This window comes from Festucalex cinctus, chromosome 7 (genome assembly GCF_051991245.1).
Source record: "Festucalex cinctus isolate MCC-2025b chromosome 7, RoL_Fcin_1.0, whole genome shotgun sequence".
Lineage (NCBI taxonomy): Eukaryota > Metazoa > Chordata > Actinopteri > Syngnathiformes > Syngnathidae > Festucalex > Festucalex cinctus.
The window spans coordinates 5,579,838-5,606,926 of NC_135417.1; the positions used below are offsets into that span (position 1 = coordinate 5,579,838).

At 38.2% G+C, this 27,089-nt stretch overlaps 1 protein-coding gene across 4 annotated transcripts in view; it reads right to left on the reverse strand.

Annotated features, from left to right (window-relative positions):
• The window catches only part of ptprub (protein tyrosine phosphatase receptor type Ub), a 225,356-nt gene that overhangs the window by 156,095 nt on the left and 42,172 nt on the right, over positions 1–27,089 (reverse strand). For all 4 annotated transcript variants that reach the window (XM_077526325.1, XM_077526328.1, XM_077526327.1 and 1 more), the window contains exon 2: positions 389–520. In XM_077526325.1, the coding sequence (XP_077382451.1) occupies positions 389–520 (132 nt within the window). The remainder of the gene's footprint in view (positions 1–388; positions 521–27,089) is intronic.

A 27,089-nucleotide genomic window follows, 5' to 3' on the forward strand; every position in this document is an offset into this window, starting at 1 on the left:
AGCCATGTTTAACAACTATATTGCCAACGTCATCACACGAAGTTACAGATGTCGACACCTATTCAAATTCCATGTTTTTGTGTCATAAAAATGTGTCATTTGCAATCTTTTCCCACCATTGTTAATTATAACATGTACAATAAAAACAAGTGTGGTAATGTGTGCATATCATTTGTTTATTCTTCCACATAGAAAATACGGGTATTTAAAAAAAATTGAGTTGTACATGTTGTAGGTCACATTAGCGATGGAAAAAGATTTAAAATGATTTATCTTGGTGTCATTTTTTTTTTTTTTATCACAAAAATCTGACCTTTTAATCAGAGGTGTTTAGACTTTTTTTATAATCACTGTATGTAAACACGAGTGATGTCTGAGGACTACTTACCGCGCAAGAGGTCCGAGCCAGCGTACGGAGAATTGTGTGCCCGAAACAACTGCCAATCAAAGTCATCTTCTTCGGCCTGCGTGAAGTCGCACAGCGTGGGATCAGAATCCTCTTCAAATGTGCAACCGGCAGCTGGAAGCGGGAAAAAAAAAACAAGAACATTATAGCAGTCATTCAACTACATCAGATGATAGGAGTCATTTTATAGATTATTCTTGTTTGTTCTTTCAAACAAGGGATTTATTTAAGCGCTATTGTAGTCAAGTCTTCATTTGTTTGTTTTTACATAAGGCAAACAGACCATAATTAATGTTCTGTTTTGTGCAATAATGACGCTACTTAGCTAGGCAACGATTAAAAGTGCAAAAATCTTTAGTTTTCTGGATTGGACATATTCTTAATGATATTGAAGGTTCTCATGGATTTACATTTCAGAAGACAAATCCGGCTTTAACAGGGAAAAAAAAAGTTGATTTGATAATTAAGTTGTAGTCACAAGGTTTGAATGGGCTCTAAATTTCATGCTGGGATGCGCTCGTTGAGCGCTTATTAATTTTGGAGGGACATTCTGGTCTTGGCAACGTGCATGTGGTGCCACATTTTGTCCAATTATTGATAAGCTTTTATGATCCGAAGGTCCAACTAAGATTTTGAAACTATTTTTATCTCTCTCCAGATGAGCACTTTTCAATAATGAGATTCTAAATATGTATTTCTAAGCTTCCGATCGACCACACCGATGGATGTTACCAAGAAAGGGAGAATGGAAACTAATAGCTTATCTCGTCTCTGTAAATCAGAATGACTTTCAAAGTATGTTTAAAGGTTGGGTATCGTTTTTTTTTTTTTAAACTTAAATCTAAAACAGGTCAAAGCATAAATCTCTACAAATTTGGAGGTATATGCTTTTTATTAGACAGCAATGATAACTGAGATTTCTAATCTAATATTTTGTATTTGTATCCCTTGAAACATCATGTCTATTTTCTGACTAAATTAACCAATGTAAAGTAAGTGATAAATCATCATTGCTGGCTCTCGTTGATATATGGCAGAATTTCACTATAACACTGAGAATTGTTTACAATATTTTGATTGTTTGTATTTGAAACAAGCTATTCATTCCAATTTTAATAAACATATTGTTAAAGCAATATTATCTTTGTATAGGCATTTTTTTTTAAACAATTTTTTGCGCCAGCTTACAGCTTCACCATATGGACCGCTAGGGATGTAACGATAAGCGCAATATCGTGATATCGTGATATTAAAACAACCACAATATCGTCGGCGTCATGTTCACGATATTTAAATGCAACACATCTGGTAAATAAAAGTCAGGTTGATATCCATTTGTGCAGTTCGAGCACCTTCTGGTGGCTAGTTTTTCAGTGCAATTTAATTTTCATAGGGGATGTTTTGGCCCTTCTATGTTTAAAATCTACACTAATTGTCAGATGAAGGGGAACGTAATATGCCTGTGAAGCAAGTCAGTACGTGGAGGAACTGAATGTGTATGTGCATTAACAAGTAAGCACCTCAATATTGTTATTAGAGATTGGTGGTGGTTTATATGCATTACTGATATATACAAAAGCACATTTTTGTGCTTTTTTTTGGTATGAGCTTTTTTTTTTATTACAATATGACCTTTTTTAAATATCGCCAACCTCCCCACAATATCGTGATAATTATCATATCATGAGCTTCATATCGTGCTAATATCATATCGTGATGTTTGGATATCGTTACATTCCTACTAGACAGTTGACTCAAAATTCAATAGTGGCACTTTGCAAATGTTTACCAATTTTGCACATCCCTGTGTGGCAATATTGATTCTTGTCACTTGAGCTCTCTACATATTTGTATAACTGCCATTGATATTCCACCGCAATAGGCCCTCTAAAGTGCTCAAGGACTTTCTGCATCATTGCACATTCAAAGTTGCATCGCAATTACTGCACTACTGGTCACTTGATGACTCTCCGCATTGGTTGCAATGCTGTCATTACTACTACTGCTACTGCAGCAATATATTATGTCAAGACACTCTGTATGGAATAAGATTAGCAGCTAGCAAACAGCTTGACAGAATGTTGCTGTTGCCTCTTTATGTTTTATCACATGCTGTAATTAGTGTGGTCAACACAAAATGACTTGATTGTTCATAAAGCGCATGCACAACACCTTTCAAACAAAAATGAATGAAGCAATGAGTAAAACGACTACACGCAAATAAAAAAAACACCGGCAGTAATTACAAGCCGAGTATCTAAACGAGAATTACCATTACAAAGCAACATGCACAAACTACATGGTAGAGACTAAACACCCCAAAGCACATTAACAAAGGCAAATGCAAACACCAATAACATTTGGTGAAGTAAGGCACCCTGGAGTGTGTAGTGATCATCATTACACCTTACAACCTGCTATTCCACATGCCAAAAAGCCCAAATTTTCAAATTAGATTTAATAGTTATGGCTTTGATGGCCCCAAGGTCCCAAATCATCATCACGCTTCAGTCACTGCACTTCGCATCTGTTGCCATATTTCACATTAGTCCATCAGCGAGAGGATTACACGGTGACGGTGGGCGGCGGGGACGGCGCAGTCGTAAGGGCAAAGCATGCCCGGGTAATAATGGGAGCTGGACAGCGCGAGACGCCACACGCTAATGACGGGAAGAACCACAAGCGGGTCCTGAAGGTGACCCGGCTTTATTACCGCTCGTTCTTTTTCTTGACTTTGCCATTAAATAAATGACAGGCTGTGTAGGAAGACCAAAGCGGCTTCGCTCCACTGAGGATTTATAAGTCTCATTTTCAAAAACGGTGTAAAAGATAGCCGCAGCTTCCAGCTATTAGGTGGTGATTGGATTGATATGATGTAATACAAAACACAAAAATGGGCTTTGACTGGGGAATGGAATATAATTGCCAAACTGGATCTATTGGTCATACTGTATATTTCTTTTCACAACATAAGTTAAAAAAATAATAATCTGCAATTGTCATGGTTTTGTGACACTGTGAATGTTTATTTTGTGGAAGAGATGGGGTGGGAATTTAACTGGGGCCTTATTTATGTTATGAATAAGCTTTTTGCTTGAATTGCATGGATGACCTAGAGCTGTCAAAATTAATCAATTAATCGACAAGTAATCGATTATAACGTTAATGGACAACTATTTTAATACTCGAGGAATCGTTTGGAGCCATTTTTTTTTATTAAAATTGTACCAATCCTCTAATTTCAGCATATCATCAGTACTTTTCTGTATTCCTTAATGAAAGAAGACTGATTAGCTTCTGTGTTTAATCAAAATAAGTCAACATCAACCCCCAGCCTTTTTTTTTTTTTTTTTTTTTTAATCACTATATGAATACAAAGTACGAAATACAGTGAACACCAATTACTGGTTAATAAAATCAAAATCAAAATAAAGTTGTCGGGGAAAAAATATTTTTATAATACACTTTAATGCTAAATTCAAATGAATCCAATTAGCCAATTAATCGATTGAATAATCAATAGAGTAATCAATTCCAAAAATATTCAATAGTGACAGTACTAAATCCCAGAGCAAAAAATTGAAGTGATTAACACAGGGGTGTCCAAACTTTTTCGGTTGAGGGCCACATACAGGAAATCAGAAGGATGCAAGGGCCAAAAAAATGTTATGAAGAGACATTGTTTCGTCATAAGAAAAATTGTACAAATAATGTATTTGTTTATGCATATCTATAAAAACGTATATAAACCAATTTATTTGTAAAAGTGCCAGCTATTTTTTTGTGACATCTAACTTCTAACCATCTCCAAATGTTTTTTTTTTTTTTTAAATTGTGTCAAATGCCAATTTTAGTATATGTTGCGGGCCACTGAAAAATAGATGGCGGGCCGCAAATGGCCCCTGGGCCGTCGTTTGGACACCCCTGGATTAACAGTTTCAACAATAAAAATATATACTGTTAAATATTTTGTGACTAAATTGCTCTATTACATTACAATAATATATTCGCAATGCATTTATTACAGCGTTAATGCTCAAGTTTGCTTTTCAAACTCAAACCCCAAGCAGAAAATTTATATTGGAGCTTACAAGTGCATAAAAGCGATCATCCAGGTCATATACTTTATAATAAAGTCAATCAATGTAAACTGTATTATTATATTTGATTCTATTAGTGAAACTGTTGACCTGCTAAATCCACTAGTAAAAATTATGGCTATAAAAGGCAGAAAAGATTGGGAAGCCACTCTTGCGTTCAAAGAAAATGATGCTCCTATTAACATAATTGAGTTACTATGCATGACTGTTCATTATTAATCACATCTTTTGTCCATTTAAAAGGAATCATTTAACGCTCTGTAAGTGGACAATGACCTTCTTATGAACTACCAATTTTATTGGTTCTATAAATAAAAGGTGCATTAAATATTAAATTGAAGTTGCTGTAGTATTAAAGCGCAATTCAATGTAGACTCATTTTTCTTAATGTTAGTTGGCGATTATTTTCAACACAACACAAAAAGTTCTCATGTTCTTGTTTGGTCCTAAAAAGTTTGACCAAGATTTTAATCTCTACAGTGACACCTAACTTTTGCATGTCCACTGCTACAATATGAACTCAAATGTACTCTGATATAAGTGTGATCCATTTGGGCAATAGTAACCAGCAGGGGAGAGACTGTTGGTTTCTCCCTCGAGGTTTGATTTATTGGCCAGTGCTGGGCGCTTACTGCATAGATCTGCTGCTGGGGGCATGAGGTTAATTGTCCCGCAATGGGGTCCATTTCTAATAGAACAGCCCGTGATATGGGACCTGACACGTCTAAATGTTGGCACTATATTATTCCCCGCTGCTTCTGTAAATGAAGCTCGCAAAGACTCCATTCTGCAAAAAGTCTCATCATACGCAGAAACGAAGGCGGGTTTCAAGGCCAGAGCTGGCGGGGAATGTCATCTCCTCAGCTGACATTCATCCCATCTATCGTGACAATCGGCATCGGACCCTCTTGCACGTGTTTGTACCCGAGTGACCACAACATCATTTAGTGCATTTTCGTGCAAGGATATACAAATCAATGAGCATTTTTTTTCCACAATGTGCGGTAGATCTCTATATCGATTCCAAAACCATTTTTATTGCTTGCTGACAATGAGAATTGTGGGGATTAGCAGAGCAGATAAATGCCGAGTGCAGACAAACAGAAAGTTTACGAGACTTGTTCTTCACAACTAAATCTACTAGGCAGGGCCTTGCAGGGAGAACAAGCTGCATAATAAAGTTTCTTTTTATGGGAGAAAATGAGGAGTAGATTTATCGCATCAATAAATCAGGAAGCACCAGTCTCAAGGACAAGGTATCAGATGGGAACCGTTGAAAACACTCACTGGAACCGGATCAGGTGGATGACTGGAGAGGGAAGAGGATAGTTGAACCTTTTTCTGTGTTTGCATAGAATATCTTATTGTTTTTATAGTTGGGTAAGAGAAAATATACAATTTGAGATGTTAAACCAGATACGACAATTTGCCACAGTTGCAGCAACGCATTGAAGAAATGCGTCCCGGTTTTATGAGCATCGTCAATCAAATAAATGACTCCCTTTCTCGTTTGAGGAGTTGTTACTGACATATTACGCCTTTCCAATTAGATTTACCATCGTATACATCTGTTCATTTGTGGAACACTCTGCTTTGTAACGTAATTACATCCTTTGGAAAAGGTGAGTTTTATACCCGTTAATCCGTTTTGTTTTGTTTTTATTTGGAACTCCAGCAGGGACAATGAGACATGGGTAAAATAGTAGGTCTCGGCTCATTATCCATTATTAATTATCATTAAAAATATTGAAAATATTGACAGGGGCAGCAGGTTTATCTCTGATCGTAGAGAATGTATATTGGAGGTTATCAGTGTTTTGTTTTTTGTTTTTAAGACATGACGTCAAATTCAAAAATGTCAAAATGTTCCAAAAGGTTGGCACATTGTTTTTTCGGGAAGAAGTTGAAATGGCAGCACCAGCAGGGAGGCTACAATTTACAAAAAGAACACTCAAATATACACTTGATAACAGAGTCCTTCATGCTAGCAAAGTAGCAACAAAGGGATAGTATTTTTCAGCACATTCATTTGTCAGCCTTTATAACGTTCTTCAGGCAACTTTCACCAAAGGTTCTTGCACTAACCAATGTAAAGATTAGCTTATTGTATTTCTATAGGTGGGTTTCATGTGACGTGACGACAAGCGCCCAACCTCAGATGGGGGACAGGAAGTAATTTCCCCATAGGAAAGAGCAGAGAAAATGCCGAGGTTTTGTGCTGTTTATGGCTGTACCAACCGGTCTAATCGAGGAAAAAATAAACGCTATTTTCGCGGCCAGAAGGTAGTAACCCATAAAGGTGATTTAAAACAACAACAAAAAATACAGAAAGAGGATGGCAGACCTGGATTAAAAACCTTCAACGCTCGTATATACAGTGATCACTTCGTGAAAGGTAAAGATACAGTAATGAAACTACTTACATAGCTGAATAAAACTCAACAAGCCGGTGTGATATTACCGGAAACATAGCTAACATGTCATAATACTATGTGTCCATGCTGGGTGGCTGTGTCTTTGTTTTTAGCAATGCTAGCTACGTTAGCTATCACAACGAGTGGTTCTTAGATTGAGGTCCTTCGTCTAGAAAGGCCACAACATACGTTAGACCTCTGAGAATGGTTAAAATAGCAGGTAATGTAACAGTTAGCCAGCTAGCTTGTAGCCTGATGCCAGTGGTCTTTGTGTACATTTGAGTTGAAAAGAGACATTTTCTCACCCGAACAAAAACAAGACGGCGGTCATTTAATGCTTCTTTTGATCCGAGTTCGTTGACCCAACTACACACGAAATAGTTGTAAGCCTCCAGGCTTTCATACGCCTTCATTTGGCTAGCGGTGTAGTACGATGTCTGGAGGACGAGGTAGTTCGCAATGTCGATTGCCTCCACGGCAGGCAAATCCCGCACGAGTTCGGAAAACTCTCTTTTCCTCAGAGTGTAAGGATCATATCTGAAATCCACGTTTTTCTGCATTTTAGAGTGTGTCGATTTTGCCATTCAATGTCAACTGAAAATGACATCACAATTGCTCAGGGCTCAGGCAGAACCAATCACGGCTCAGCTTCAGAAAACAAGTGAGCCGCGATTGGTCGTTACCTGATTGGTGGATTTTGCTGCTTAACTCATAATTCACAAACACAATATTAATCAGCATACCGCTGCATACAACATACACTTTGTAAAGAAAATGTTTGTGTTGACTTCCGCTTTAAGTTCTGAAGGCCAAAGGGGTCTAATTTATTAGGGGTTCAACTTCAGATTTGTTTTTCAAGTCAACCCAAACGTTCTGAAAAGCGGGTTGACTTTAACTAGTCACTGATGACATCATTGATGGTTTTTCAGAAGACTACTACTTGGCTAAACAGACAAACTGTCCTTGTTTTGGGCTCAGCACAGCAGCAGGTTCTGCAAAAGATCCTCTGTAACTTTAAGGTCATTATAATTATTTTTAATTTTAACCTATATGTATTTGTGCGTGTGTGTCTGTCTGTGTCTGTGTGGACGAACGGCTGCATTCAAAAAATGGCTGAAAGTCCTCCTGCTGCCTGACTTTTATCCCATCCTTGGTTCTCCCTCATTTACTAAAGCTGCACATTCAGAAATAGAAGAGAATTTAAATTAATTAAGGTGAAGGACTCATTTCCCTTAGCGCACTCATCTGTTGCTGAAAGCGCTTCTACCTATTCTAAAGCGGGGCAAAAACACCTGACAACGTCAAGCTCTAAAAATTACTGTGGGTGTAAAAAGTCCACACGTTGGCTAGTCTGAACGCCCCCCCTACTACATACAGAATTGTCCAATGGGTGCGTAATCACGTCACATGAAGGGACGTCTCTATCAAGCTATTTATAAACTTCAATTCCACTCTCAGTCCTTAATTATCCCAGTCAGGACAAGTAATGAACACCAGAACTAGTAAGGTCCTCCGGGGCAGCATTTTTCTTGCGCCGCTGTCGACAAATGCGAACCAAACCACATTCAGAAAAGAGCCAAAATCTGCACTCCTCGCGGACCGCCTCAATCTCGAGTCGGAAGAGGCTGGAACCAGGTGGGGAAAGGTTGAGTAATGGTGGAGGCAGTCCGGGGGAGGAGAGTGGTTGATCTGCATTGCAGCGTGTGTGGCCAGATACATCACCAGGTGACAGGTATATTTTTTCTCTACTGAGGCTCCCCTCCCAGCACTCCCCCAGCACTCCCCAGAAAGCCATCCATCGCCATACCTGAATACGCAATGAAATCATCTCTCTAGCCCCCCCAGGCATTAATAACTCAACCCTGCTGGTTAGATGGCCCCGGGAAAACATGGAGGGCCAGGAAATAGATTGTGAGGAGAAAGAGAAAGAGATTCAGGGTGGATTATAATGAAACAGGCTCTAACAAGGCTTATACAGGCCAACGACACAGGCGCTATTCTGGGATTAAGCCGTGCAATTAGGAAGTCAGTGCGCAATACATTAATTGAAGGATGTGTTAATTTTGTAAAATGCAGTACAATTGGGGGGAAATGTAATGCAATTCTGCTTCTGATTTCTCACCCTTTCAACTTTCCAGCCCTCATCCATCATCCTTACAATTTATAATTGACGCCAGTTTTAGTTAAACAGCAAAAGCTGACGTAGTTGTAATGGTCAACAATTTTGGTCAAGAATCAGGGGAGAGATTTTGTTCTCTGCTAGCAAATGCACAGGAAGCTAACTATCAGGCATCAGCTAACCATCGATAGCATTTCTAGCATCTGTGAGCTAACCACATTGTCAAGAAGAAGCCACACAGTAGCTGAAACGCCAACACACAACTTGCAATCTGAGCTAGAGCAGAAAAAAAATAGTGGAAAATTCATTTGCGACTCCAGTCCAGAACCCGCATGAAAATGAGGTGAGGCAAGTCATGACATGACAAGCTAGCTCGCGCGCTCCTGTTCCAGTAAGTGCTTTTATTTTTGCGGTTTCCTTGACCTCTTTAGCGGCTGTGTTTGGTATAAATCATGATGAGCAGAAAAGGAATTCAGTATTTTTTTTATTTTTTATTAAACCTAATGCTATTGGCTCGCCAAATGCTGAATTTCACACCACCATTTTAAGGGAAAATGTTCAACTCTCGATGTAGATTATTTATATTATTTCTCATGGGAAAAATTTGGATTAGGGTTATTATTACTTCGGATTCTGAACAATAAATGTTTGGACATCCTCCTACTACAGTAGTACCTCTACTTACGAACGTCCCTTCATATGAAATTTTCAAGTTACAAAACTCCTCTACAGGAAAATATTGCCTCTTGTACGAAAGACGTTTCAGGATACAAAAGGTAAAAATACAGTATGGGCTGCTACTTGCAGCTCCCAGAGTTTCCTGAACGCAACATACTTACAGCTGCTCTGCCATTGGCTATTACCTTAGCATACCGTATGTGTCTATGTGTGTACATAGATAGATAATAGACATGTGTCTATGTAGCGTCCTCGTCATTCATCCCTCGGGCCATGAGGTGTTCAGATAGTTTTACGTAAATGTATTAACCAACAGCTGGCGAATTTGTGCAAAAATTCAAACAATTGGTGATTGATGAAGGCTACGTTGCACAGTAAGTTATTAATTGCGACGAGACGGGCCTTTCTTTGGAAAAAGATGCCTCGCCGTACCTGAAGTTTCCATGAAGTTTCGGAATTTGTTAAAAAGAATCAGCCAGAAAAAGTGTTCACCAGTGGGGCGATCGCTCACTATGATGATGTTTGCTTTGGACATTTTCGAAGGATTTTCGAAGGAACCAAAGACGGCAAAAAATGACGAGGACAGCAGTTAAAAAGGCAAATGACCATCATTTTTATTTTTTACTCTATTCTTTGCTTTTTACATTATGCACAACTCTCATTTATTGTGCAATAATCTAATTGTAACATGCATTTGTTACATGTTTTGATGCATTTTTATGCTTTATAAAACATTTATGTCTGAATTTTTTTGAACGGATTAAATTCGTAAGTCGAGGTACCACTGTACAGTTAATAGGATCAAGGCTTATAATTTCTAAAATCTGCAATAAAATGACACACCCTTAAAGGGTTTACAATGGCAGTAAAGCAAAACTTTTATTCCTTTAGCCTGACCTCAAAAATAGGAAATTTCTGCGGTTAATGGGGGATGATGGGTTAAAAAAATAAAAATAAAAAATCCACAAATATGTGAATTTGCAAAAGACATAAGCACAGGTTCACTGTAAAGCACATTAAAAACTGCATTCTGAACCACAGCTTTGCGTACCAAGACAGTACCCAGCACCAATTTTTCCTGACATTCATTTTAGTTACTCAATGATGATTTGATAATTAAATCACATCATATGTCACTAAAAGTCAGAAATTATTATTCTTCCAATACAAACCTGTCTTCTGTGCTATTCTGAGGACAAACTTACAATGGAAACAAGGACTCCTAAACAATTTGAGCTTGTTGTTTCTCCTGCGCCGAAAAAGGAAACCTCAATTATTCCATATTCCCGCTCCTGTGGGCTTTGGGTCTGGCGAGTGAGGAATCCCATCGCTGATATGAAGTTAGATTTTAATTATCATAGTTTTTCCAAAAGCTTGGTTTATTTTGAGTGGTTGTATTTTCTCAGGGAGGAGTAGATGGCGGTTTCTGCTTAACATTCACCAGCAGTTGGGAGAAAGAGAGACTTTGTGTTCATCTTCCCACCCACAGAAGATGTGATGGAGGTGGATCGTGACCGCAACAGAATATCTAAAGGCCCATTCCACAAATCGATTTAATTAGCACGTCTGGTGGCTCCGTTTTCAACGTCTGTTTCAGTTCAAAAGACTGCTTTTATAACCCTTCTTAAATTTGAGTGAGAGAAAAAATGTGAAAAGACTTTACAAAGGATCCAATTTGCAAATCTCATTTTCAAAGCAGGGGCACATTATCCAGTGTGTGCTTGCAGAGTCATGTACAAGAGGCGCTTGACATACAGAACAACAAGCTACGCATGCTTCAAATTCACTGCAGTCATTGACTGTGAATAAAAGCAGTGAAATTGGATGTAAAATTGGGAAGTATGAACTAATTTTGAAATTCTGCTTTTAGCTAGCTAGCGCATATGTTGGGTTGCTTTGAAGTGGAATGCCTTGTTTTCATCATATGGAGGTGAGGACCAAGACACATGGTGAAGCTGGCTTTAGCCACTATGGTCCTCACCTATGGAATAGCCTGCCGGAGAGCATCAGGTCTGCAGAGAATACGGATGTTTTTAACTCATTCACTCCCAGCCATTTTCACAGAAGTAATCCCGTTCGCTCCCGGCTGTTTTAGTGGGTTTTTTTACTGATTTTGCAAGGCCCACAGAATATTGTGTTTTATGGCTATAAAAGCATGGACCCTATCAAAAGAAAGATTAAAGTCTCTTCTTTCATCAGGAAAAAAAAGTATGTTTCTATCTGTTACCGTTTTGCAGCAATTAGCATTAGAAGAGAGCTAAGTTTCAGCAGTTTTCACAAATGTATTTAAAATTGTAAGTAATTGAGCTTTTTTTCTACATGGCCCTGGTTGATCTCCTTTGCTCTGCTGCCAACCGTTCTTTGCAGTTGAGAGGCTGAATCAAAGCCTTCTGTATGCTCCAGCATAAAAAACAAAAAACAAAAAAAAAAACAAAAAAAAAACAAAACAAAACGTATAAATACGTCTTTGGGACACTTGGAACATTAAAATAAAACATGTACACGTTATTGGGAGCAAATGAGTTAAGAGGAGGCTTAAGACTTACTTTTCTAGTTTGGCATTTGATTGATTTTGTTGTTGTTTTTTAATCCCCTTTTATTTATTTAACTATTTTAATCTATATTGTTTTGTAGCTTTGTTTTTATTTATTTTTTCTATCGTGTTTAACTGTTTTCTTTTAGTGTTTAAATGTTTTTATTTGGTAGTTATTAAATTTTTAGCTCCAGTGTTTTCTCATGGGGGAGCCTCCACAGTGAGAGGGATGGCTGGTCTTCATCCATCTCACTGTGGATGAACTCCTCCTGGGTGCCTTTCCTTACAGGGTACTTCTGTGCCCTGCCATGTTGTGGTTTTCATGTGTTTGTTGGGTTTTGGGTGTGTCTGTGGGTACGATCATGGGGATGTGATGGGGGGGGCTTTTTTTCTTTTTTTTTTACTGTATTATGGATGTCCAGCACTTTGAGTTGCATTTTGAATGTATGGTGCTATATAAATAAAGTTGATTGATTGATTATTGTTTTTAAATGGTCCATTGTGTAAAATAGACATTTTCTTAACTTTTTTTTTTTCAAAAGCAGATGAGACATCTGAAGCACTGAAGTCCATAATTTTTAAACTTTTCTAGTGAAATAAAACGCCACAAAATCCATCGATGCAATGTCACTAATGTGCAAAATTGTAACGCTTAATACATCCTGGCCTTATTATGATTTATGATGCATCTCAGCATTGTGAATATAGCCTACAATCATGATTACATTTTCTACATTGCTGCATAACCTAATTGAGATGCAATTATGCTATGTAAAACCAAATTTCACAGTAAACATTTTCTTCAGGTGCCAGGCTTGTTTTCTCAATGATGAAAGCAAATCTGCTGAGTCATTACCACCTGCTACCACTTGAGTTGTTGCATCAGCTGTGTGCAAAGATTTGATTCCCTTGCTTCATTCGCCGATCAGGCTGTTTTAGTGCCAAAGTGAGTGTCTTAACAAGGTTCAGGTTTCAAATTCTACATTCCAAAACCTCCTATAGGTCCGGCCAGCATGAAGGACATATGATGAAATTCTGTTTATCACCTTTATATCAGTAGAAATGCGGGCAATACCACTAAGAGCAGCACAGTGAAACTCTGGAGATATTTATTTGATCATCTATGGGGAAAATTAATCATTGACCGGATTAATTATTGTTTTATAGTGTGAATTTCAATGATGTGTATCTCCGGCCAAATGTTCTGATCTCCTGTTTCAATGCCAATGACATGTTGTTGGGCACAATAAAGATGTCATAACGAGTTAAAACAGAGGATGTCTTCTCAACAGCGACTGTGCATTTGAAACTAAATATACTTTACTGGATTATATTAAATTAATTCCAAAATACGTGATTAATTGCAATTGATTACAGAATTTGTGCAATTAATTAGTCAAAAAAATAATTGTTTGACCTGACTAGTAAAATAATAAATTAAGTTAAACCCTAACATTAAAACAAGGGGTGGTCAGGCGATTGAAATTTTTAAACGTAATTAATCACATAACTTCAATACGTAACTCACGATTAATTGCTAATTTTATATCTTTTCATACTCTTGTTAACATCACAGTGAAAATAAATGTTAAACTAATAGAAATATGGTTACATCTTTCAGTCATTCATACAGTAATTTCATAATAATAATTCTTAAAATTGAATTAAAATAAAAAAAAAAAAAGAACAAAAACAAACAAGTATATTGATTTGTGTTGAGGTCATTTTTTTGCCACTAGATGGCATAATTGCATTTGTAAGATAGCTTAATGTATTTTTCTTTTCATATTAAGCGCTATCTAATCTTTAACATGAAGTAACTTGTGAAATTCTGCACATTTTTAAAATTTTAAAATACAATTTGACCCCAGTCTGCACAAATATATGCATTATTATGAAATTTATTACTGCTAAATTTTGACGTGGATGTGTCTGCGTTGCAACTGGAATTCCCCCAGTACAGGCTTTCCAAGTAAGGGCCGGTCATTAATCGCGCATTAAAAAAAAAATTAGTGGCGTTAAAGGAACTTTTAATTAACTCAAAATTAAAACAAATTTTGACACCGCTAAGTAAAACAATAAAATACTGCAGATGCCATGCATGATAAAAGCTTCATTGATTAATTTTAGTGTAGCTAAATATTTCCAATCATCATCCATGGTTTCCTAAAATGTTCAATTTATGAATTGGACCTTCACTAAACTCAAAATGATCAATCACGTCCCACTGAGCCATCTGCATTTGACTCCTCAACCTGACCAATGCGTTACGTTGCGACTGGTCCGAAAAACAACTGGTGGCTATCAACCCCACTAAAAGCACATATCCCATAGCAGCTTGGCCACTCAGCTGCCTGTCAATTCGACTAAACACAGAGGCAGCCAAACGTTGATTCCACCACCTGCAGCCTTTCAATTTCACCAACCCGCATTTAGGATCAAATAAGGCGGAAGAGGCAGAGCAGTGAGTTTGTACAAAAAGGCTTTCTCGCTCCCCAGCATTGTTCCAGTTACGGATGCATTACAAAATGTGGTTTGTTTAAATAAAGAGCACACAAAGGGTACGTCATTTTCCACTTTTAAAAGGATGAAATTCAATTTGACTGAGGTGGTTAAAAATCACTGTTTCCGCAAAATACAGGTTTTTTTCCACTGCGTTGTACTCGTTCCAAAAATGTCAGGAAAATCAAGCCAAGTCACGCAAATTAATTTCACTTCAAAACAACAAAAGGTCACCATTAGACAAACGCACTTCACTTTAAAGGATTTCTGGAAAATGTACCTTTAAGTAACATTTTGGCTCATTGCTCTCAAAGCTTACAAATTGTTAGTTGGCAAACATCCTAAAACCTTTATAAAAAATAAAAAAAATAAACACTTCTGGAAAACACACGATGAATAAAGTATCCATCTATCTAATCCCTGATCTGAATCTACTTTCTCACATCGACTCAATTAAAAGAGGCCATCTTTGTTGACCTATGATGTTGCCAGCAGTGATAACTTGTTGCAAGAATACTGAAGCTCATGTGTATCCGACATCCTTGAACATGTATTAAAAAAAAAAGAAAAAAAATCATAAAGAAAACATTCGCCCGTTAGCTTTTCTCCTTCACCAGCCAAGGATCTAACCAGAAGTGAAGCGTTGCGTCTGCTGAACCTGTGAATATTTTAAAGCCCCCTTTAGTTTTAATTCATGAGTCTTTCTAACAGCAGATTTTCTGACTGAGTGAGCGGCTAATAATCAGGATGACGAGGGCGTGGTTTGATCACATTTGATTTATAATACTGGGCCCATTTGATTGGTGGCCCATTTAATGGCTGCCTCAACTGTTTTGTTAATGAACCCGCATTTCAGGAAACACAAGAAAAAAAAACAAAATCAAATCATGTCACATATAGTCAAAACTTGTTTTCATTTAGGCAAAGTAAAATGCATTCACATTTCTATCCCTCCGTTTTTAGGCATACATCATATTTATGTTGGTAGCTGAAGAGACACTGACAGGCTTTACTGGACCAGTTATTACTCACACTTAAGACGGTTTAAGGCTAAGTGACAGGGCAACAAACCATGAAGTTGCATCATATTAGAAGTTAAGTAGCACCAAGCTATCATTTATTTAAAGAGAGAGCAGCGTGTTTATTATTTTATACATAAATGGGCGACACGGACCACAACATTGGAATTTAACCCCCTGTAAGCTGTTTGTTTTACATACAGGGATTTACAAAAATCCTGCACGATTTTGGATTAGTTTGTTCGGATTTAATTTATTTCGGTGCGTCCTGCCTCTCGTGGTGGAGAACTCGACCAACTTTTGTGCAAAATAGGTGTTACGGTTTGGGGGTGGAGTGAGCGATGTGGACCCAAGTTGATGAGACTAATCAGAAAGGAAATGAGCAACGTAGTGATTTATTGATAAGTGGGCAGGAAAACCATGAATTCAACTCGACAGCTCTGGACGTGACGTGACGTGACTGGACTTGACTTCACAGAACTAGACTTGACTTGATAGAACTAGATTTGACTTGACAGAACTGGACATGACATGACTTGACAGAGCTGAATATGACGTTACTTGACAGAACTGGACGTGACGTGACGTGACGTGACTGGACTTGACAGAACTGGACGTGACTTGACAGAACTGGACTTGACTTGACAGAACTGGACTTGACTTGACAGGACTGGACGTGACTTGACTTGACTTGACAGAACTGGACGTGACTTGACAGAACTGGACATGACGTGATTTGACTTGAATTGACTTCACAGAACTAGACTTGACTTGATAGAACTAGATATGACTTGACAGAACTGGACGTGACGTGACTTGACAGAGCTGGATATGACGTTACTTGACAGAACTGGCCGTGACGTGACGTGACTGGACGTGACTGGACTTGACTTGACAGGACTGGACGTGACTTGACAGAACTGGACGTGACTTGACAGAACTGGACATGACTTGACTTGACAGAACTGGACGTGACTTGACTTGACCTGACTTAATTTGACAGAACTGGATGTGACTTGACTTGACTTGACTTGACAAGCTTACCAGACAAGACACCCAGCATGACCCACGTAACACCAGCAATGCACCCACACCGACTGGATAAACACAACAGACTAAATACACCAACACGAATGACCTAAAGAGACACACCTGTGGGGGGAAAACAAGTGGCTGAGGGCAGTGATTGGTCACACACTGGGTAGGGAACACACTCAGGTGGACGTGGTTAGACATAACGAGACAAGGACAGAAACAAGGAATACATTACAAAACCACAGAAAACACACCCAAAAACACCAAAAGAAAACAAAATCCCAACCTCACAGAACCAGAACATGACAATAGGCCTCTAAATTTGTACAAAATTCTGGAGGTTGAACCACCGAGACGTCATCCTATCATAATCGTGTGATGTCTATGCAATGTCAATTAGAAATGTCCCAAAAAAAAAAAAAAAAAAAAAAGATTAATTGAAAAAAAATCATCAACAGATTACTCGATTATTAAAATAATCATTAGTTGCAGCCCTAGAGAGCACAAAGTGTTCTGTAACTAGTGTTTTGCTTCCGAGTGCTTTTCTGCAGCTTCATGCAGACTTTCATTAACAACAATATTACATGACATTTCTTCTTTCCTTTTACAGTACACATAATAATTGCATCAAATTGTTTTTAATCCTCCCCTCCCACCGAGTGGTGAACTGCTGTCACATTGTTACCTGGGTGCTGAAAGGCTACCCACTGCTTCACTGTGTCACTAATGGTGTGTGCTCGCTAAGAAAAATGTCACACAATGCATGGAAAAATGTTTTTTATGACATTAAAGTTCAATCATCGTCAATTAGTCTGCACTGAGTGGAAAATTGCCGCAGGGTGGATAAGAGTGTTTTGGCACAAATCTCACAGGAGAAAATACAGTGTAAAAATAAAACACCTGTATATGTATGACAAAGGAACTAAGGACCACCTCAAACGTCTGAATCCTGTGAATGTACACAAACTGCGACGGACAAAAAGATCTGTGGACAAAAACTGTCCAGAGGGGGCATGTTGGAACAACAGCCAATCTAAATAACAACAATGTAAACGAGCATGGAATTCAGTGGGCGTGCTATAAAACAAACAAATGCATCCAGTGGTCTCATGTCAACAATGAAATCTCTCAGTCCACACATAATCCGTTTCAGGATGCGCCTCGACCTCTCTTTGTATTTATAACATGTTCATTGAGTTACGTTGTGTACTACTTAGCTACTGGATAACATATTATCGGTTTCTTATTAAACTCCCTGTATCATACCCCTCCTCAATTTTGGGTCATATTTTGAAAAAATAAGTGTTGTTACAGGATTGTATAGTACATACTTTTGACAAGGAAAAACGACATTAGGATTTATGCATGCCCCGTTACGCTGTACAATGTCACCCTCTACACTAAAAACTCTCTCGTATAGCTCATGTGTTCTTTCATATCTCCCACAGAGCAACATTTCTCCAAATCTGTTGCGTGTCTCTGTTTCAAATGTTGAATAAGTTTGGCTCCAACAGCCTTTGAAGATACTTAGCAGTGGGCTGTTATTTTGGCTCATTGTCTGACGCTGCGAATCCAAACCAGTTGTCAATGACTCATGAAAGTGGACCTCTTTTGCAAGCTTTTCGCTGCCATGTTGTCAGTGGGCTTAGAATTATGACAGTCGCTGAGAAAAAAAAAATATATATATATTTTTTTTTTTTAAACAAATAAACAGCTTAACCTTAAAACTAAAATAAAAAAACAAAAACATTTTTGTTAATGAAATAAAAGTAAAAATAAATGCTTTAAAAAACAGAAAACAAACACTAACTGAAACTACATTTTACGTTTACAAAACTAACTAAAACAACAATTATAGCGAAAATGTCCTTCGTTTTTGTATTTCGTAATTAATTGAATCCATGAGCCTTTGGAGTTGATTTTAAATGTGATTTTAAGTATGTTTATTTCGATATTAACTGGAATAAGGACGTTTGTTTTTGTTTTTGTTTTTTTGTTTTTGTTTTTGTTTTTTTAAAATAAGGACGTTTGTGATGTCATCTCGCAGCAGCCAATAGAAAAACACCTTCAGATGATGTCGCTCCTAGGTGACAATTTTGCATGCTTGACTTTTGGCTACAATGGCTCGGCTCGCCTGCTTTTTTCCATTTAACTCAGCCGAAATGCAGCACGAGCTAAGAAATGTGTTACGTTTTTAATTTTACCATGATGTTGATTAAATATTGCACATAAGTAATACACATTATTTTTAAAAAGGAAAACTACGTAATACTGAAACCAAGTAAAAATAAACTAAAACTAAGATGCTTTTTAAATAACTAAAACTAATAAAAACTTACAGAACCGCCCTGAAAACTAATTAAAACTAGAGATAGACTAATATGTTTTGTTTTTTTCCCCAAGGTCGATACTGATGTCGATTAACAGTAGTCAAGGAGGCCAATAACCAATATTTGAAGACGATGTTCATTTTCAGTAAAAAGGGGCAAAAAATATTGGTGTAATTTTTTTTTTTTTTATATATATCTACAAATGCCAATTTGTAACCTTGTTGTAATGTCTTAAAGCATTAATGCTTATTGAACAATTTTTTTTTTTTACTTTTAAAAATCTAGATTTTTTTTAAGCCCTAGACAATATACTTCATTTTAAATTTCTAAAAAAAAATAATTCTTTTTTTCTTTTTGTTATCAGTTCATCTTAAAAAGTTATATGGAAACTTTCAGAAGTAGATACCATAGCTATGTTTTTCCTAAATTAAACAAAAAAAATTGAAATCTTGAACTTTCGCATTTCTTTGTTTTAATGTAAAAAAAAATAAAATAAATTAAAAAAAAAAAGTTCAGAAAGTTCCCAGGGTCCACAGTATCTCTTATAAAGTTAATTGAAAATTGAAACAAATAATTTCCTGAGATTAAAATGGTTTTAGCTTTATCTTTTAACAGCCTTCAGATGTTGCGAGACAAAAAAAGCCGATACCAATATTCCTCAAAATGCCCAATATCGATTAATGGTCTATCCCTAATTAAAACTAACTCAATTTCCAAAACCAAACTCAAAACTAAATAAAAACTAGGGTAACTCAAATGAAACTTCCAAAACTATAACAACCCTGTTTCCCAGTATGTGGCAGCATCTGTCAATGCCGACCTGATCATCCGATGGCATCCAGGCAGCCCTTATTGCCACATGGTCCTGAGCCTCCCGTGGCCAACTTCCTGGTGCAGCTGCCACCTGCCCAGTCGCATGGCGCGTTGCATCAGTCTAACCGTGGTGGCTGCCAAGCGGCCGCCCCTGCGCTCGTCCGCGTACGCACGTGTCCTGTTGTCTCGAAGAATTAAATGTCGACGTGTGTCACATACTGCAAAGCAGTCGACAAGCTGTCACTCAGACAAAGATGGACGAGCCAAGAAATAGGAATAGGCATCCCACAAACACACATGAGGATTGCTTTCACACTCCGTCCGAGGAAAGATCACCACAAATAAGCATCGTATGTCCAGCTGTCATGGCAAATAACATCCACTCTTTGTGACGCCTATTTCATCTGCCATCCATTCTTGAGGGAGTAAGAAGAAGGTAAAAAAAAACACTCAGGTCTAATCAGTGACTAAGTTTACATGCAGGCAACATTACTGTGGATCCCAAAGCGCAGACACAAATAAGATTTTAACTATTTATTCACATTGAGAGGCATGGAACAAACTTGACTAGACGAGAAACAAAGAGAGTTGCACAGAGAGACAGTAGTAATAGAAGTAGTAATCCGACTTCTCCGGAGGCTTATATAGACAAGAAATCGATATGATTGGTTGTGGCTAGACATATCTGATTGGCTGTTGACCAGGTAAAGGGATTAACCATTCTTGACATCACATAGCCTAAAACCAGTTGAAACTAGATGCTAGTTACATCAGTTCAAAACAGACACTTGACCTCACGGTCATGAACCCAACTTAACAGGTCATGAACTCAAACTTAATCCTGGCGTGACCCCAGACATGACATAACACGATCGAAATCAAATCATGTTGCACGGACATAACGCAAATATACGTCATTTCCATTTTTAACTTTCTACAGTTCATAAAAGACATGTTCACTCAAGATATTCTAAATGTGTTTATATGACCAAATATCTGGGTTAGAAAAGGAGGTAACCCAGGGTTCTTAATTAGGTCTTTAGAAACCCAAATAAGAGCATATTTACATTTTGGAACGTGTTTACATGGCTTTTCAAAACCCAAATATTGCCAAATCCCAATATTCAGGTTTTGAAAGCGTTATTGACAAAGTGTAAATGTAGTCAATTTCCCTTTAATGTCACCACTTATGTAGTTCTGTTACTAGATCTAAAGTACCCGGACTTGAACTCCATCAAACACTTTTGGGATTAACTGGAACAGAAACCGATGTATAGTTTAAGGCAAGCGGCGTTATTCCAATTTGATTTCAACTATGTGTATGTAGTTAATGGCTAGTTGTCTTACCACATTTACTTCTACTCATTGATTAATGTATTGTTAAGAACGTATTGTCTGTTGATACAATGGAGGCACAATTGAGTACTTAAGATGCACCCAGCAGGTGCACAGTTGATCCAGCATCAACTAGTTTGCAGCCTAAATAGCATGACGCCCTCTGAAAGAAGATTAGCTCCATCTACACAGTTCACTATGGCAAGCATCGAAATCAGACTGGAATTGGAGAGATTCTTTCATCACATTAAAATAATATGAATGTTCACTTATCCCATCGACATTTTATCGTTCATTTTATAGTTGATGAACAAATTTGAGTCAAAAGCCCATCTCTAATCTATCTGATGTATGTGAGAAGACAAAGGAGAGGATTGGAATGGATTAGAGGGCCATGTTTGACCCACAGAGATGGGAGCGGAGAACAATAGGCCTTTTTTGAGGTGATTAGACAGGCTTCAATTGAAACAGACAGATTGCGAGAACTTGGAATAAATCTACATTTCCATTTTGTTCCCTTTGTTTGGATCCATACATATCATATGTCCGTGAAAAGTAGGAACAGACAATTCATACCAGGAGAAATTGGACATAATTTCTTGTTATCCAGCAGGACTACTTGATATTCAATTTTATTCAAAAAGGTGATGCGACAAAACCAAATTCTGATGTTTTATAGAGAAAAATGGCAAAGAGTTGATTAAATGCTTAGCATTTTGGAAGGGGGAGGGGGTGCGAGTTGGGGTGAGACATGAGGAATGGACTTAAGCTGAGCCCAGGAAGCGTCTCTTTGCATTTGAGCAGCCATGCACAAACGTTCCATTGTGATCATGTGAAAACAAGGCAGTGGCGACCCCTCAGATCTCCGGTCCTCTTTTGGTAAGCTTCACAATTAAATGGGCAATAGCTAAGAAAAGGACATTCCAGGATAAGTTACTGTACAGATGTTTATAAAAATATTAGGGCCCGACCGGTTAATCGGCCGCCGATTATAATCGGTCGATTATTGGCCTTCAAACATCGGCCAAAACAATCGGCCAATTGGGCCCCTTAAAAGATTATTGAAGAAAGCCGAAGTTTCCGACACTGTGAAAGTGCCCTGAATGCACCATTTTGCTTTCGTAGCATTGTTATTCTCGTTATTCCGTTGTCCCTAAGCGTCCTAAGTCGTTGAATGATACCGCAGTTGAAGTTAACTGTAAAACTAACCACACAACGTAAAGAATTACATCCGCTGTGTATGTAAATACAAGACATGCTTCGTTTGTAAAACATCGCTAGCCTAGCACGAACAGAAAGTTAGCAAATGCTAAAAGGAAGATAGGAAGTTAGCATTGACTTTGTTTTTCCTTCAAATAACAAATATCCACACACAAATCTTGTGGGAACACATACTCGCAGATGAGATAACACTACGCAAAGGCACAAATACTTCCCAAAAATTCAGATTAATCAGTAATCTGAATTTTTTTTCTGCCAAAAATCGGTATCGGCATCGGCCTCAAAAAGTGCATATCGGTCGGGCCCTAAAGAATATTACAATACAACACATTTGGCAAGAAACCAAGGAGCGGTAGTTCGCTTGTACTGTCGTGACGAGCCAGCAGTGGGGCCTGTTTGAGAATTTGCTTTTTAATGCTTGAATGTGGCCAATAAAAAAGTGCTAGCATCTGCCACTGATTGACAAGCGGCACAGAAGCATGGTGATAAAATGATTTGAGAGCTTTATTTGCTCTGAGTGAGTGTTAAATGCAGTAACACTGAACTGGAATATAACATTAAAAACCAACTAAAGTTTTTAACGACAGGTCAGAACATTGGGCAGAACTCAGAATGCAGAAAATGCTACATAAAAACTTCGGAGGAATGCAGTGAACGATTTTGGGCTGTTCAAAGCCTCAGCTTGCGAAGATGATGAATATTGCTTCTGACTGCAGGGTGAAAGTTTGTGGGCCATTCAAATTGATCTGAACTCACTTCAACCATTTTCTCTTTGAATGGATTAGAAGGCAAGACTCTTGGATAACAGCAAAACCTGCCGCTATTGATTGAGTATTGACATTTCTCCCTTAAAGAGGAAGTCAACCTCCCAAAACATTCTTGACGATAATATGTTCTATGCAGCCCCACTAGTCTAAATCAGGTATTCTGGTTAATATTGCGTGAGTGGAATATGAGTTAAGACGCAAAATCCAGCGGTTTTTATCAATATCAGAAGGCAGCCATTTTGTCAGTTGTTGGCGAGTGAAAATGACATCACGGTTGCTCAGGTCTCAGATAGCAAACAATCACAGCTCAGATTCCGAAAAAAGGAGAGCCATGATTGGTTGTTGCCTGAGACCAGAGCAACTGTGAAGTCATCTTCAGTCGACAACAAGTGGCAAAATGGCCGCCGCCCTGAGCTGGATAAAGGCCTAATTTTGCTGCATAACTCATATTCCAGAAATGTAATATCAATTAGAATGGCATGTTTAGACTGTTGACGTCACATATAGCATATTATTGACAAGAAATATTTAAGGTTGACTTCCTCTTTAAAGTTTTTTTTTTTTTTTTAATGACTTGCTGCTGGCAGTAGCAACATAAGTAAACGAGAAATAAACATTTACTTTTTACTGGTAGACTTTTTCATTTTGTTTTGACGTCTTTCTCCATTTTGTAGAAGAGCTGTAAAAGGGGAAGTCAACCCCAAAATTTTCTTTATAATAGTATGCTGTACTGTATGTATATGTTGTACTGTATGTGCATTCTGATTAATATTGTGTTTGGGGGATAAGATGATTTATTAAACAGCTCCCACCCATATTTATCGATCCTGGGGGCGGCCATTTTGTGACATCACACTTGCTCAGGACTCAAGTAATGACAAATCACGGCTCAACTTTGGAAAACAGGTCGGCCATGATTGGTCGTTTCCTTAGCCCCGAGCAACTATGGTGACATCTGCAGTCGTTCCAAGTGACAAAATGGCCGCCCCCTGAGATTGATAAAAACCGGTGGATTTTTCTTCTCATCTTACATTCCACAAACTCAATATTAATAATGACCCTAGTTTATATCTTCACTGACACGGTAAAAGCAATATATCTCAGCAACATATTCAGCCACGGTGGTGGGAGTTGTTCAGAGGTTACTGGAGGTTACGAAGCCACAGATGGCTGCTCGCACAGACTTGCTGAGAATTGAGCACTGGAGTGATTGCGAGCGCTACGGGCCTGCAACAATTCTACTTACACGCTGAGCCATGACTTTCTTTATCGGACTGAACTTGCTTTATCTCCACTCAAGTTGAGGGCTTACCATGCAAAGATGAAGCACCACATGATGTCTATGAAATATCGTTATCTTATTTTTTCAGTCTTCACTTTGCAATTTATGTAACAGCCTAAAACCCATAAAAGTACAAGAGAAGCAAATGATGAAATGTATCGGGTATCAATTACGGGAATCACAGAAGTGTCGCTGTCGGGCATTTATTTGTGCTTACAGTATTTTTAGAAATTGCAATACTTATCTTTCAGCTTATAACATCAAGAAGAAAGAAAAAAACACATTTGAGTCTCTTTATGATTCAGAGAATATCTTCTTTTGGGTGGGAAAAGCCAAATGTGCACTATAAAAAAAATAAATAAATAAAATCAGAAGTCTCTATGCCACACATCAGTTTAAAATATGGATCATTTTCCACAGGTCATAAAAGCTGCTGAAAAGCATTTTGTTGGTGATTGTGCTGCATTCAAAGGCCAATGCTGTTTTCACAAAAGGTATGAAAAGATCCAGTCCATTGCAGTGTGTTTCGCTTTGAACTGTTGAGCGAAAGGAACATTGTCTGAACACATTTTCTACATTTTGTCATTTGCATTAGATGTGCACAATCAACCCCAAATTTAGAGATGACTTTTAGAGCATATTTCAAACATAACGACATGCTGATATTGTCTGAGGAGCCGTTTGCTCTCTCCTGCTGTGACTTTGACAACCTCTTTGCACAGCTAAAGGAAAACGAGTAGAGGGTCTTAATCAAGGATCAAGTACTTTTTCCAACACTTACTGTGAAGATTAAAGGTGGAAACACCACAGGAGAACTTTTTCCTCTAGTTTTTATAACACTTTTTTTATGATTCTTCTTTTGCTGATATCTTCCATCCACCGTATGTGCGAAGTTCCCTGCTGGTAGGCTTTATGTTTACTGTTTGTTTCTCGCTGGCTTACAGTTATTAATGATAAATTATGTTGGAAGCCACACATAGAAAATGTTAAAAGGAAAATGTCAAAAATCATAGGGATACTCTATAAAACCAAGGAGGTCCTGACAATGAATCACTATATACATTATATAATACATTATTATTACCATACTTGACCTATTGTGTGGAAATTTGGGGAAATGCATATAAAACAAATACCGACCCTGTTTTTAAATTGCAATAAATAAAAAAAATAAAAAAAACTCAAAGTGGCCCTCGCAGCTTTCTATTTTCCGGTATGTGGCCCTCAGAGGAAAAAGTTTGGACACCCCTGGTTTGTCCAACCTTCAGGACCCAATTATGTGTGAAATCTTATGACTATTTGTCATCATTTTGGGAAAAGAAAAAGCTCATTTTAATGCCACTGCCAAGACACTAAAAATATGGAAATTGCGACTGGTTGCTGGAAAAAGGCCAGACATTATATTTGAAATATTAATTCAAAATACGGCATGAACACAACAGAGAGAGTTTGACGAAAATGTGATGGCTATCTTCACATCCTTCATATTAAAAGCAACAGTGACACAAATTAAAAAGTTCACTAACTTCGTGGGTTATCTCTCAAGGTTAATTACTCAAGTACGAGTGCGCGATATAAAAAAGTTTGCCTCGGCATCAAATTAATTTGCTTAAACGTGCCATTTTAAGGCTTAAGCGTAAAACCTTGAACGTGAAGAGTGAAAATAGCATCTCATCACCATGCGAAACATAAATGTCGCAAGCGAGACCTTTCAGGAGACAAACAAGCACAAATTGGATGACACAAGAGCGTGGGAGAGCGCCGACTTTGAAGGATGCCGCGTTTCAAAGTGATGTCTGCAACCGAGACGTTTCCATCATGATGTTCTCTGACAACATAATTATGCACTGTATCCCGCTTCACACAACTCGCCAAACCACATCAGTTGCAGCCCTCGGTGTCCCGCATCCCAGCAGCAGAAGCGCTGCGGGAGCAGAGGGACGACGGAGGGCGACCACGTGGGGGGGCAGGCTTCGGAGGCTCGCAGCCTGAAGCACAGCGAATGCAACGCAAAGGCAGTAAATTGGAGAGCAGACGCAGAGGGCGCCGAACGGGGACATCGGCGGAGTGCCAGCGGTCTATCACTTTGCATCAACGTCACATTAAGGGCGCTGGCATGAAGAGCGGGCTCCGAGGGGAAAGGGTGGCAAAAAGAGAGTGTGGAGCATTAACCCTGCAGCCAGAACCAAAGGCCATTTTTGACACGGTAAACTTGATGAAAAATGATCGGGAGGAATCTGCCTGGAACTTGGAAGTCAGCTGAGCTAAAAAGTCTTTAGCATTGTTTTGTCATGGTTAGCAAATAGCATAAATTCAATTCTGTTGTGTGCTGAAGGGTTGGATCCCAGGTCATATTTATTTATTCACATCGAGAAGCAAAAACTAAGAGAGCGGTAAACAGAAACAGTTGGCAATAATCCCAAACCACACACAATTCTCAGACTGCACCTACAGACAGTGAATCGTAAAGGACTAAAGAATGACATCACATAGGTACAGACATCGCCTAAAGGATTAAAGGTTGACATCACGAAC